Genomic DNA, 14,506 nt, shown 5'->3' on the forward strand with positions numbered 1-14,506 from the left:
CTGAATCTAAAATGCGGTGAACATGTAACTTCTAGTGACTCCTCAAACTCCATCAAAGCTTTTAGGAAACAAGCCACGGAATCTTAACTAGAAAAAATTGCTGCTTCTGACTTTTGTTTACCATAATTACTGTTTTCCCAAGTGCTGACTTTTTAAATGCTGAGATTCTTATTGATTTTGTTGTTGTTGTTTATATTCACAATCTTGGTGACGTATCTTTTCGTATAACCCAGAACTTTTTTGTCTGATTGGGTTTTGATACTGAAGGTCCTCATTAATTCTTAAGAACTGCAGAATATTGACCACACTCTTATGTTGACTATAAAAAGAGTAGTATGTCTTTAACCTGGCTAACGTGTTAATATACATGACTGTTCTCACTGGGCTAATTTACTTGGAAACTTACGTTCTAACATGGGTTAAAGTGTGATAGTAATAGACAGAGCACCAGGCATATTTTTTAGAGATTCTCTGAAAGTAGCAACGGTCAATAGTTAGTGAAGTAGCCGTACTGACATATACTAGCATTAGATCCTGAAAGTTGTTTTGCAGTCACTGATAGGAAAAACATTACAGTTTACATTGTAACATGTTTTCCAAGTTGATATTTATTTTATATAAAATGAAATATTATCAATTTGATGCATATACATTACCTGAAGTTCTACTGTTCAACTGTGACCTAGACTGTGACTTCTTGGGAGGAGGCTTAGTATTTTACAATATAGAATTCTATACTGTTTAAACACACAAGGTTTTTTTAGCTAACTGTATTGAAAGATGCTCAAATTTAACTTGTTAGAAACTGCCCTTCTTCAATGTAGTTTCCCCTCATATTTCCTTTTCCCTCTACCTCTGATACTTCTCTTGAACTGTCATTGTGACTTTATTCCCTAATAATTTATACAAACAATTCAGCAATGTTTTATAGTTGTAATAAAGTGCCGTGTCATCCAAAAAAATAGCCATGTTAGACAATATATGCAAGTTTTAGTGTTCTCCCACTCCTTCAATGGGACATATCTTGGTACTGCTGTTTCAAATTTATGAAAAGCTTTTCCATTTCAGACTCCTAGCTATATGATCATATACAATTAAGTGGAAAATGCGAGGATGTAAAAAGCCATTACCCTTTGACAGCTGATTTGTAAGGACTGTCACTCTGTTTCCTGTCCCTTGATCTCCACATTCAAACTACTGGAAGCATGTTTTTTGGCTTAATGTAAGATTTATGCCAAATGCTTTCACTTTTACTTGTTACAGAAGAGACTATTTTAGGTTCCTGTCTCCTCACCTCTGTACCACAAAAAATGAAGGAAATGCCTGCTTGGGATTGTTTAAGGTTGTTTCACTGTGTGAGGAAAATGAGTTTATAATGTTAAAGTTAATTGAAAGCAAACAAATAAAAGCGGAAGTTTAAAATAGAAAGAGACACATTATGCTTGTCAAGCCAAAACCTTGCAATGTTACTGGCTTTTTCTGTATTAACCAGGTGTCCTATGGCTGCTGTGTGAGGCACATGTTACAATATAAGCGTGAAGGGCTGGCCTCCAGCAGCAACAGCAGACTTGTCATACCCACACTCCTTGTAGATTTAGGTTCAGTATCTGTAACTTTACTAAATAGTGTTGCTACCAACTTAGATTTGACTTGAAATGCAGATGTAACAGGTAGGTTGAATTGAAAGGACTACTGCTGTAGAAATACCTGAAATAAAGCTGTTTAATATGTTACTGATACAAAAACTTTGTAAACAAAACTGATGAAGAAAGTTTTGGTAGTTTTTCAGGTAATGTCATGGAGTAATACAGACAAATGTCAAGTTTTTGTAGCACTAAATATTTTTAAAAGTTCTACCTTGCATCTCCTTAAATCTAACAGGTTTGTTATTCCCAGTTCCATTAGAAACTGATGTTTGATTTTTCTTCCTGTTTTTCAAGTAATCTGAATTCATGCTCTTGTTTTATTTCTGTCACCACATCCTGGCTATATTTCTACTTAAAGAGGTGTATAAAAAAAAAAATTATATTTGATTTTTGACTCCCCAGTTGTTTTGCTATGCAGCAAGAACTAGTACATTATTTCTGGAGCTTGTATTTTTTCCTTAAAGGATAGCTTAAAATATGTAAAAAGAAATTTTTGTAGCAAGTTGCATCTCATACCATCTATACAGCAACATTTTTCTGGCTCTGGTGTGTACTGTTATGGTTTTTGCTTTTTATCTGACTACTGCTTCTGCAGCAAGGACTTAATTTCAAATTGTTTCTTGAAACACAGCACTGATCTTTCTAATCAGCTTTGCTAAAGAATTTACAACATAAGATTTGTGCCCCATACCAGTCTTGTCTTTTCTACCATATCAGCTTCTGTGGTAATTACTGAGAACATGCTCTGTTTCAGAGATAAAGCATCAGTGCCATGTATAGCAACGCTGTTGACTCATCTCAGATACCGAAGTCAAGCCAAGCCAGTCTGTCCTTTAGCTTTCCGTTAAATACATGCAACCTGGTGGACTTGTGGGTTTGGCTTCATTCGAGCAATCATGCAGGAGAATTTAGCAATAATGGATAAACTTTGCTTAGCACATGATGGTTTCCTCTGAAATGGACTCCACTGATTACAAATGCTGTTAATTGGATCATGCAGATGATGCTCCTTCATTACAGGCATCTTTTTCTAAAAGAAACAGCATATTTTCAAGTAGCTACTGTAGACAAGCTTTGGTATGTTCAATTCGGTCTCAAGTGTCTCATGAAGGGTGGTTAGGTACTGTTAGTTTGAAGCACACATTAAAATAACTTAAATAAGTGACTACGATTTGCAGAGTTAAACCAATCTGCCATAAAAGTAGGTGTACCTGAGCTTTGTCTGTCTCTTCCTCAGAGTTATTTGCACTCCAGTTGAAAGTATTGCTCACTCAATACCTATCACTGTTTTCTCTCTGTGGTTATACCAAGCCGCTGACAAGATAATATTGTTTTGTGCTCTGAAGCCTTGAGGACTTGCCTCATAGAACAGAAATAAGGACATTTCTTCCTCTCTTGTCCAAACTCAAATGGCCTATCATTTGTAGGCAAACTTACAGGTTAAACTTACACCAGGAGTCTGACTGTAAGTTACAGGCTTTAGAATTTTATTCTAAACTGTCTTGCAAATCTTTGTTGTATACTGTGAATAACATAGCTGGACTTAAATGAGGTTGAGAATATCTGTGTGGGTTTTTTTTATATACAAAGAGAATAATGAAATAAGTAACTTGTGTAACTGCTGTTTCTTTATATATAAAGTCAAAAGTTGAAGCATGAGCTGGTTTTTTGTTATGTTGATACTTTTCTTAGTTTACAATATAACATTTCTGGAACACAAGACCTGGAAATTGATAACAGCATATTTTCAAAACTACACAGATTTTTTTTTAGACTATTATAATTTAGGATCGATCTTAGATGATTACACAATTCTATGGGTTAAAATGAAATTTGGGTTCTTTAGAATATGTCTTATCAATAGGCAGGATATTTCACACAGCAGTTTATTAAGCTTTACTTACATGATTTGGGGTAAAAGCAATGCAGAGTCTTTAATCAACTGCAACTGATATTTCTTAGCTTCAATCTGTTACTGCTTTCAGAGTAAAGAAGAAGTGATGGCAGTACGGCTCCGTGAGGCAGACCGCATTGCAGCTGTGGCTGAACTCCAACAGCATATTGCTGAATTAGAGATCCAGGTAACAAGTGATGGCATTAAATGTGTAACTTGATACTGATTACTTTTTGTACTTTGCGGTTTTTTCTTCTTCCACTTTCTTTCCTTGTTGATCTACTGTGAATACAAGGCACTACTTTGCAAAGCGGGATGAATGCTATATTGCTGAATGTGCCTCCTTTATAAGCCAAGGCCTTAAATCTGTTTTGTGGGCATACTTGTGAGCTGTTAATAATTGCTTCCATACAAGCACCGTGCCACAGGCAACACTTTTAAACTCTGACTTCTGTATTTGTTTTTTGTCTTGTAATTGTCAATTTTTACCAGTTAATAGATGAGATTGAAAGCATCCTCTGTCCAAAAAATTGCACATGTTTTGATTCCAGCAACCATTCTTCTCTGCTTACTCTTCTGCTATGATCACTATTGGAGGAGTTGTTGTAAATCTCTTACTCCCTTTATGTAAACCAGGAATGTTATTTACTGCTACCATGTCACTGTAGGAAGATGCATCCTTTGGCCTCTGTGGTGTTCTTTATGCTTTTAATTCCTTTTGGAGCTTTCACTGTCCCATGAACTCGCTGCTTCTTGAGAACCAGAAATGACTGTTCTTTGTTTTCTTGGCTTTGAAAAATCATGATGTCTTACTGTATTCTGTCCTTCCTATACTCATATACTCTTGTCCTGACTGAATTCTGCTGTGCTTATCTGCAAAGGTTTTCTTGGTTATTATTCCTAAGATACAACCTAGTTGCTCTCTAGTTTACTTTTTTTTTTTTCAATTGGTATTGCTAGTGTCTTTCTTCCCTCTGAAATCTTTCCTTCAAGATGATGATTTTACTTTATTGTGTCAAAGCCTTTTTTCCCTATGATTTCTCAACTACTGACATGTTTCTCATCTCTTCATATACAGAATGTACAAATAAATTTAATGGAGCTTGCAGAAAGAATTTTCACTTTGGATATTTTTCCTCTAGTGCAGCAGGCATAAATTGATGAAAAGATAAAGCAATCATCTTTTAATCACATAATGCTTAGCTAATGCTGTGATCAGTACATTAGACATACTTAGATACGTACAGTAAGTATATGAATCATTTATCATCTAGTAAGATAACAACAAAGTAGCTGAGTTTAGGTCAACCTTCTACAGAAGTGTTAGCGTTTTACTAAAAAAAAAAAAAAATTAAAGGATACTTCAATGTGATTTTGTAGGTGAGGAGCCAGTACTCATTTTGTGTTATTTTTATTTTAGCACAGACTTTAAATGCTATCCTGCTTGCAGGATATGGCTCTCCCAAAAAGTACTCTAGTCTTGATTTTATGAAATGAAGAAATGGTGAATCCCATAATGATCAGTTTTGGTTTGGTTTGTTTTTTTTCTGATAGCTATCACACAATTAGAAATGTGTTCATTCTTCAATGTAAATACTTGACTTTCTGTTGTTTGACTGATCAAATCATTAGTGCTCAATCATTTCATAGGTCTTTGCTATCCCCTTTCCATATTTCAGCTTAAGCTATGGGTGCCAGAATTGTATGCAGATTTTTTTAATATCTTGTCATGGCACAGATAACGAAGTCAAGTGCAGGAGCATAATCTATTTTGTGACTCTGGCTAATACATCCAAAGATTATACTGTCCCTGGTTTGTCATGATATTGCACTGTCTCATGTTTGGTGGTTTATCCACATAATCTTCCTTTTCACAATCACCATGGTGCATGATACAATCTTTAGTCATGGTTTTTCCATTTTTTTTTCTCATCTTCTAGATGGCCTTGTTTTTTTGTTTCCTGCTAAAGCACACTTCAATTTCCAATCTTTTTGGTGTTCGTAGATGATCACGTGTTAATGATTTCTGATTTATAGTCTCTTAGTAAGATTCCTGATTTTCTGCACCGGAAAGAATGGCTGTGCTTTCTTTGCATATGATCTGAAGTCATTCTGTGGCTGTGGTTCATGTTTCTAATTTAATGAGTTTGCCCTGTTAGGTTTTGGTGAACTACTAATCTCAAACTTATACTAGCGTGAAATACAGCTTCTTCAGTTGTGAAATACAGGTTTTGAGTGTTAACTGTATAAAGACACAAAAAAGTGATTTAGTAGAAATAAGTTCCTCTGGCAATTTACTTGTTTTTGACACCCTAGATGTGACTTGCAATGCTTTTATTGGGCTGTGACAGATTTTTTTTTTTTGTAAGATTCTGTAAGCAAATAGGTATTTTTGAGCAGTGTGTTTTGCCAGCAAATATGAAACTTATGATCACAACTTCCTTTTTGGGTACTCATGCTCAAAGGCCTCTGAAACACCTGCACCAAAAGAAAACTAATAATGGAGTTGGAAAGCCTTAACTCCAAAAGCTTGTAAACGGTAAAACGTGCAACTGATAACAGAGTTTCCATTCAGCTTGTCAACTGGAATTGCTGTGACCTGATGTGGGGAGCAGAGGGCCTTTTAATCTGGACTTGCATTAATGGCTTGAAATGCAATATTGAATAGCATAAATACATTTAGCCAGTCTTAGAGCATAGGTGTCAGTCTCAAAGTAATTGTGCTTTTTACATGGAGCATCACAAATAGGTCTACTTGTCATATTGTTTCAAAGCTGATAAAGATGAAGGGAGGAAGTTAACTTGCCACATAACCTTCCTTTTTCTGAGGAAAGTAATGCTTTTCTAAGAAGCTTTAGGGATTCAGTGCCAGGTCCACAAGGTCCATAGCAATGTTTAACCTAAATTGTGTACTTTTCTTTTAAATGTTCGTGTAGGTGTAGGTGCAAGACACTGGTGTTAAATTTGTAATGCAGAGTATCACTACTCCCACATAAGAACTGATCTCATGTCACACTCAAATGCTAGATTTAAATCACAGTTTCTGGGTAACTCCTTGTTTTGGTTAGCAATAGCAACAGAGAGGGAGAAAGAGAGAACTCTTTCATTTAGTAGTAGATGTAATTCTGCAGCAAGATGTCAGATTATTATTATGTTAAGAAGTTCTTTTTTGTATATTCTGAATGTCATTTTATCCTGGTCAGGTATTCCGTTCCCAATGCTAAGCTTTTCAGCTTTTGTGTAAGCATATTGAGGTACAAGGAATAGTCAAATACGTGATAGATAGTTTTAAACAAATGTATGAGTCATTCCTTAGCAAAAATAACACAAAATTGAAGTGTAACTGAAGTTTAACTTATGTTACATATACCTAAGCCCTAGAAGTGGCAAAGAAAAACACTGAAGTTACGTATAAACAAAGGCTTACTTTGTCAGCCTTTGTTTTCTCCTCTTTCCTCTCCTTATTTTTCTCTCAGTTGCCAGTTCAGCTTATGAAACTCTTGGGAAGCAAACATAGCTTGGAAGTATTTAGCAGGCTTCTGGACTTTGAGCAGGACATTTAAGCAAATGATCATCAAAAGAAGGGTGGATTTTTGGATGGCTGGGCTGCTGTTTTTTGTACCTCCACACTGAGGAGAAGCTGTTGTCTTCAATATGTGTTCAACTTTCTCACGAAAGTTAGATGTTCACATTCTATAACTGACTTGTTTTGGCCAATCTACTTATACTGATCCTTTTTTTTTTCCCACCCATTTGTAAGATGTAGAGAACCAGGACTAAGAAATGGATATTGTCTCTCTCTGTGTCTATAGTCAAACAGTGAAACCTCAGGCTTGTTTCCTCAGGGAATTAGTCTTTCTTGTTTTCAGTTGAACTGGTCTGATAGCTTCAAACTGCAACGAGCAAATGCTTTTAACTTCTTAATAGGGTTTTAAAGGCTGATATTGTTTTTAGCTTGTGTGTGCTTTCCTAAAGCTGTCACGAAACGTCTACCAAGGTTTGCTACACTTCTGGCATAATAGCAAGCATTTCTTCTGATTGCATATGGGCAGTCCTGTTGGTCTGTTGGTGTCATTTTTGTTTCTCTTGATTGTGGTGTGCTTTTTTTTTTTTATTTCCCCTGCAATAGTTGCAGGAAGGACTGACTAAAAAGAGGCTTTAGAGCAATTCAGGCAAGGTTAAATCAGTTACAAGCTAGGATCAATCAGTTGACTAAGGTAAGGAGCACTAGGCTGGTGAAAGTGTAGGCAGACTGAGGAAGTAGAGCTGGGGCAGCTGCTGTCTCTGCTCTGCAACTTAATCCCTCTCCCTCCATTTCTATTCAGTCTGGTGACTTATAGCGTCCTCCTAAAATTATCCATGGTTGGCTTGTGCTGGGGAGGAACAGAGCATGCTCTGTAATATAGAAACTGGTCTTAGGTCTGAGTAATCTTAAAGCAAAAATGATGAGAGTTCATTCTTCTTTTCATTAGTTTGATCTGGACAGGGAGTAACATCACTTCCTCCTGATATGTTTCCTGGCAGGTTCAGAGAACTTTGTCACATTTACCCTATCTCTAACTATGTCAAAGTGGCTCTGAGAACAACGCTAGAGGAAATCCATGATTGTGTTAGTTCTCTCCCCCACAGTTTAAACTTTCAGCACTATTTCGTTAGAATGAAGCCTTTCTATGACCTCTGTTTAATAACTTTTCCAAGTACTGACTGTTGAGTAAAGAAATTGTTTCCATCTTTTCAAGTTACAGGAAACTTTTTTTACTCTTATCAATAGTGGCGTGTGATGTTAGTGATGTGTTTTTGAAAGTCTAGAATGAGTCACTGTAAAGTCACTGAAAGGACACTAGTTACCACATTTACACTTCTGAATAACCTTCATTTACATTTTTAATGCAGTGTCTTTTGCCACAGAGAAAGAACTTGAAAGCCTCCCCTGAAAAGAGGATGAGGCAGATTGTTACCAAGTAAATACTTCTAAGGCAGAAAAGATTAAACTAAGGGTGTTAGGGAAATGTCCTACCCTCTAGACATTTTTAGTAAAGACAATACACTGTTATCTGAGGAACAGCAACCATCTGGTATACCTGCATTTTGGCTGCCTATAAAACCCTTGGGTTTATTTATCTATGTTTTAAAGTTCACAGATATTAAAGTGAAAACAACCCTAGATACTTTCTTATTATTTAAAAAGGCTAATTTTCTTGTTGACATGTATTTCTTTTCCTACTCTTATATGATCAAGAGTGTTTTATAAAACTGCGTACTTGTGCTCCTCTTGAGATGAAACACCTGCAACTGAAATTTGATTACATTGATTTTCTATATCTCAGACCTTGGTCAAGCAGCAAAAGCAAGCTTAAAGCCTCCAGTGTGTTCCAGGTGGTTTCCAGTGTTTTATTTATTTCTTCTTTAAACTTTGGTTTGTCATTACTGCTAGACTTGGTTTTAGGGGGTACTATACAGTCACAGTTTCAGGTATTTAAAATCAGCATTCTTTGAAGCAGTTTGTCCCTGCCCTCGTGTTGCCAGCTGTGCATTCTGGTCCTATGCTGAATGAGTATGGAAGGTCTCAGTAGTTCTCAATAGGCATCAGGTGTGTTTCTTGAGACTGGAGGCTGCTTATTTTGAGGATACAGAAAAGCTGTTTTTCTCTTAGACAGACAGACAAAGGAGGATTTAAGTATGGTACTACAACGATGAATCTCAACTGATACTTATTGGTGGGCAGAATTTTTCCTCAGTCTGAGAAGCAAATCTGGGGGGAACAGATTTTTCTTCTCAGGAGCTCTCAATATACCTCTTGGCATGCATGCAAGTACAGTCAACTCTGGTACTTCAGAGCAGAACGAGATGAGAGCTTCCAAAACTGAAGGGGCCTAAGTGAGTTCTGTTTAACAGCTGGTGGAGTTTTTTCGATCTGTAGGGCTCATTTGCTGCTTCGCTGCCTGTACTGCTCCCACTCTATGCACAACCTGAGGCAGGAGGTTGGTTGCGTATTGGCTGCTGACACTGTACGTTCTCCTGGAGCAGAGGTGATAGCTGGCCACTAGGGTGGTGGGTGCAGGGTTTTCTAACCTTGCTAGTGCTGGTGGAGCTGGTCTGTTGAAAGAGACAGTAAGACTGGGGGGAATTATTAATCTTCAAAGCAGTGAAATGGAGACGATGGATGTTTATTTACAGTGTAACACCAACTGGCATTACTTTTCTAAGAACCCTTCTGGGAAGGGGAGGCAGGCAGTGCAGCGGTGCCCATCTGTAGAAGCAGTACCCCAGGGAAACTGACGTAGAGATTCATTCACATCTGACTGCGAGGTTGTCTTTTGACAAAATTCCTGGTTTCCAGAATTGGCTAGCTTTCATTATTTTGCTATTCTGATAATACACTTTTATGTTACCTGGCTTTTTCACTGTGTATTCATTTTAAACTTGAAATGGCTAGTATTTGCCTAGAGACCAGCTATTCTTTGTGTCATGAGCTCCCCAAATACCACAGATTTTCTGTAATAATGCTCCCTCTCAAAAAAAACCCAAACCAACAACCCACATCCTACATGTATAATCTTAGATTAAAAGAAAAATCGTGAAGAGAGAGATTATTTATGCTATTCTGTTCTAAAAGTTGCGATGTTCATACCTTAAAGACTTTTAAATTGTAACATTCACTTTTGAACCAGTACAGTTGATCTGAGTGTTTTCTTCAGAATTACAAAACTACTCAAGCACAGTAGTACAAAACTATTCAGGCATAGTATAAAACCAATGCAGAGTGAACCGCCTGCTTCCTACTGAAATAAATGTTACAACAGTAAGCATTCAACAAATGAACTAAAGCTACATTAAAGCAATTTAATTTTTCTTCTGTCAGTGGGGCTGCCTAGTAACTTATGAGGAAGCTGGACCAATTTGCAGCCACAGAATGTGAAAATGTGATTTAATGGAAACAGAAACCCTGAGATTTTAGGTATTTTATAAAATTGAAAGGTAAAGCCAGTTTCAGAATATAGAAGGGCCTTGAAGCAGGATAGTCAGCTCCCTTTTTCCTTGGTGGTTTTACAGAAGACACCTTTAATGTCTTTTGCCCTTGAGCACCCTTACCAATTAAGAGAGTTGAGATTAATTTGGCTTAGCTGTGAAAGACGTGCTAAATCAATGCATCCTGGTAGCATGTGTTTTCCAGCACATCCACATGCCTCAATACATGAGGCAAGAAGCTAGCAATGGCAATGATACTAGGATAGACAAAAAAGAAGCATATCAAGAATGTCCTGAATGTGAGCTCTGACCTCCCTGGCTTCTGGGGTTGGACCATGGAGAGTGCAGGTAGCCTGCTGTTCCCCAGATCAAGTTATCCTTTGATCTTAGTAGCTGAGCTTCTGTCTGCTATAGCTGGTTCTTAGGCTGAGGTGGCTGAGGCCAGACAAAAATTAATCCATACAAGACTGATTTCTTCCTGCCTGAGCCTAGAAACTTTTTCAGTGTATACTGTTGAACCCTCAGGAGGAGAAACGAATGAATCTGTTGTTTAGAGGGTTATGATACCTGGAAGCAAAATGAAGGACAGCAGCAGTAGAACAGGAAGAATGGAAAACATGCATCTTCAGAGAAGCAAATGAATGATAGAGGGCTGGTAGTTATTCCTGGAAGATTATTATCATCAGTTGCCCTGCAGTATATCAACTAACTGAAGAAATGCAACAGCCATATCCTGCAGATAGTGAGCCGAAGATTAAATCTGCAATAATCCATCAGTGCTATTGTCTAATGTCCTTACCTTTTGTTTCAGTTCCATTCAGTACCTGTAGTATCTTCACTTTTCAATTTCTGTCCCACTTCCATGTCACATGCAACCCAGCTAATTCCCTGCCCCTCTACATCTTGTCCAAGTTTAATTCACGTTCTGAACTGGGAACAAATAGTACCTGACAACAATCTCAGTTGCTTCATGACTAGGTCAGTCCCAAGTGTTAGAAATTTTACTTATTTAGCATTATATTATATTTGAAACTGAAAAATCCAAGCTGAAGCTGCTCAAGCTTTATTAGTCAAGCTACTGAATGAAACATGAAAACAAAATCCTTTGTGCAGTTTCTGTATGTGTCAATAAATGTTTGGAGCATGAGTGTGCTGCTGTCTCTGGGGCTTTCACCAGTCACCTAGATTAGTGCCAAAGCACAGCTAATGGCATCTAGAGTTGTGATGTACAAGTGAGAATCTAAACGGCGTGGGGGCAAAATATAGCGTTTATTCTGCAGTAGAGGTAGAGGTATTCTGCAGTAGAGGTTTTCACTATCTCAAAATGCACACATACTGACAATACTCCTAAAAAAGAGATGCTAGGATGATATTAAGATCACTTGATTAAAATAGGTTTTGATTAAATAGGTTTTTATGGTAATTGGGAAGTACTAGATAACGTGTCGTATAATCTATGTTAGGTTAAGAGGCAAATCTAGAACTACAGAATTTTTGGGGAAAAGTATTCTGTCTTTGTGCCAGATACCCACAGACAACAGGGAAAGCTGTTTATATTGCTTTGTGTAATGCCATGTTGAAGCTTTTCCTGCCAACAATTTTTCTTTTTGACTTCTGTCAAGGTAGCCTAATGAAAAAATACCATTAAAAATGTAAGTTGCTCACATTAAAATTTGCCTTTGATTAACAAATGCACATCAGAAGCTGGAAATTGCTAGAAAGTAATCTGAACTTAATGCAAATATGGAATGTGACTGGAAAGTGCAACACTTCTGCAGATTATAGTAATATTTTGTACTTATATGAAAATAAATATTGATGAGAAATATCCATCTCTTCTCACAGTTTTGAAGAATGCTGGGTAATTTAAGAATCATAATCTGACAGATAAAACTACACTGTATAAATGTTTTCGTTCATTTGAAATATGTAAGCTTTCAGCTATCTGCTTATTATTTATTCTAGAAATTAGATTATTTTGGTAAGAAAAAATATTTTAATACTATAGTGTCAGACACATGCATGTTTTCCGGTGGTTTGCTACTGCATCTGCATGAGTGTCTTTGAAACAACTAAATTAATGGCATGATCAATTTTGCTTATTAAAAAAAAACATAGAATATATCTTCGCTGTTGCTCAGAGAGATGAGCAGAAACTGTGAAGAAGATATGTTGTCTTAAAATTCCTCCTCTGTCATCCTTCCAGTTTATTCACTGTAGATAGACTTTGTAGCTTATAGAACATGGGCTTATTTAGCTACCTAGAAATATCTGATTTCTGTTGCAGCCAGTTAGAAGGATCAGCTTCTGACCTCTAGTGTTTTGAATGTTGCAAGAGGAAGTTACAGCATGACTTTTCTTTGAAAAGTATTTTTGTAGAAAATGATATTGCAGGGTTTCTTTTTTGTGCTAAATACTTTTTTGTGAATTGTCAGCTCTACAAAATCTGTTAAGTTCTGAAAGGAAAACTGAAACTTACTTGCATTTCACTAATAATGAGGATCTTGCAAGCCAGACTTATGCCCTACGTTTAGCTCCAACTGATTGGAGCTAGAGTCAGCAAATTTACCTGTCAAATTTTTCTATGATATCTGCATTAACTTTACAGTGTTATTTATGGAATAAAAAGTAACAATATAAACACTTAAATATAATAGTGTAAAACTCCCAATATGTGCACTCTGCATGGGCATATTCTAACACCTTTCAGCTATTTGTGCAGGGCCAAACTTAAGCTAGTAAATGTTATTGCTTCTGCTCTTAGTTTATACTGACTCAACTTGGGGATGGCTGTTCCATGTCCTCTGCTGCACCCACTTTCAATGTAAGCTCAGTTATGTATTACATTCTGATATTAAAAGGGCTATGGCACCTATCTTCTATTTATGGTAAAACCTTGCTTTACTCGTGCTTTTTTATACTATACTTTATGGTTACATAGTCATTTGGAGTCCATAGAACAAGAGGCTTAAATGGAAGAGTCAGGGTTCCAAACAGAGGGGAAGTACTTTGACAAGTATTTCTCCCATATAGTCCTGCTACCAGATGAGATCTGCAGGTTATGTTGTTTCTGGTTTGGTTTCTCCAACACCATTAGTCATCTTTGTAAAGAGAGATGATGGGTTTGTGGTGTTTTTTTTTTTTCACCTGTTTAGAACAGGAACAATTAGTAATGTTGTTAGTATTAGACATTTTTTGTGACTTTGAGCCCTATGTTGCCTTGGAAGCTAGGTTCAATATGGAATTATGCACTAAAAGATCTTGTACCTCCATGTTGCAGATTCTGTGAATATGACAATGTTACTTTCGAGCAATACTGTAAGGCATACCTTGCTGCAAGAAGAAGTCTGCAATTAGAGAAGATGCTTTGAAATTGCCAAAACTGGCAGTGCTCAAGCTTGTTCTTTTCATGCAGCAAAAGGGTTTGGAAGGTGGTATATTGTCCCTTCCACTAACATTCTGGTACATGTTCTGTTCTGGTGTTCACATTCAGAGGGATGTTTTAAAATAACCTCTCCATTAAAGCTTTTTGTCTTGTATTTTGAAGAACAGCTGACACCTTTCTTTGTAATAGGTATTTAAACCCTGTTTGCAAATGACTTTGAACGTGCCTGGTGTCAAAATTAACTGTTTGCTTTCTTCAAGTATAATTAAAACTTCAGCAAAATGAGCTACAGGTAGAAAAAAACCCAGATATTCCTATATAGTATTTGTATTTCTGTAATATATTGGTTGTATGTGATTTACAGTCAAAGTAAAGATTTATATAAAATCAAGGAGCTTCTGTCCTCTAAAGCCAGTGGCTGCTTCAAAAATTACTCAGCTGCGAAAACACAAACAAAAAAAACCCACCGCTCTTGACTTACTAGTAGCAAACTGAGGACATGGGCTGCCTTTTCCATCAAGGTAGTTATTTATCTCAGATTTGCTAGATTTGGTTCAGTCACATTATGATTCCCTTTAGAGACAAGCTGAAAGTTAGTGTTGCAGGCATTCA

General features: G+C 36.8%; 1 protein-coding gene across 3 annotated transcripts in view; it reads left to right on the forward strand.

Moving 5' to 3' along the window:
* EVI5 (ecotropic viral integration site 5) overlaps positions 1 to 14,506 on the forward strand; it is a 79,666-nt gene that overhangs the window by 43,902 nt on the left and 21,258 nt on the right. For all 3 annotated transcript variants that reach the window (XM_082052272.1, XM_082052273.1, XM_082052271.1), the window contains one exon: positions 3,632 to 3,727. In XM_082052272.1, the coding sequence (XP_081908398.1) occupies positions 3,632 to 3,727 (96 nt within the window). The remainder of the gene's footprint in view (positions 1 to 3,631; positions 3,728 to 14,506) is intronic.

The sequence above is a fragment of the Streptopelia decaocto genome (assembly GCF_964273445.1).
Source record: "Streptopelia decaocto genome assembly, chromosome: 5".
Classification (NCBI taxonomy): Eukaryota; Metazoa; Chordata; class Aves; order Columbiformes; family Columbidae; genus Streptopelia; species Streptopelia decaocto.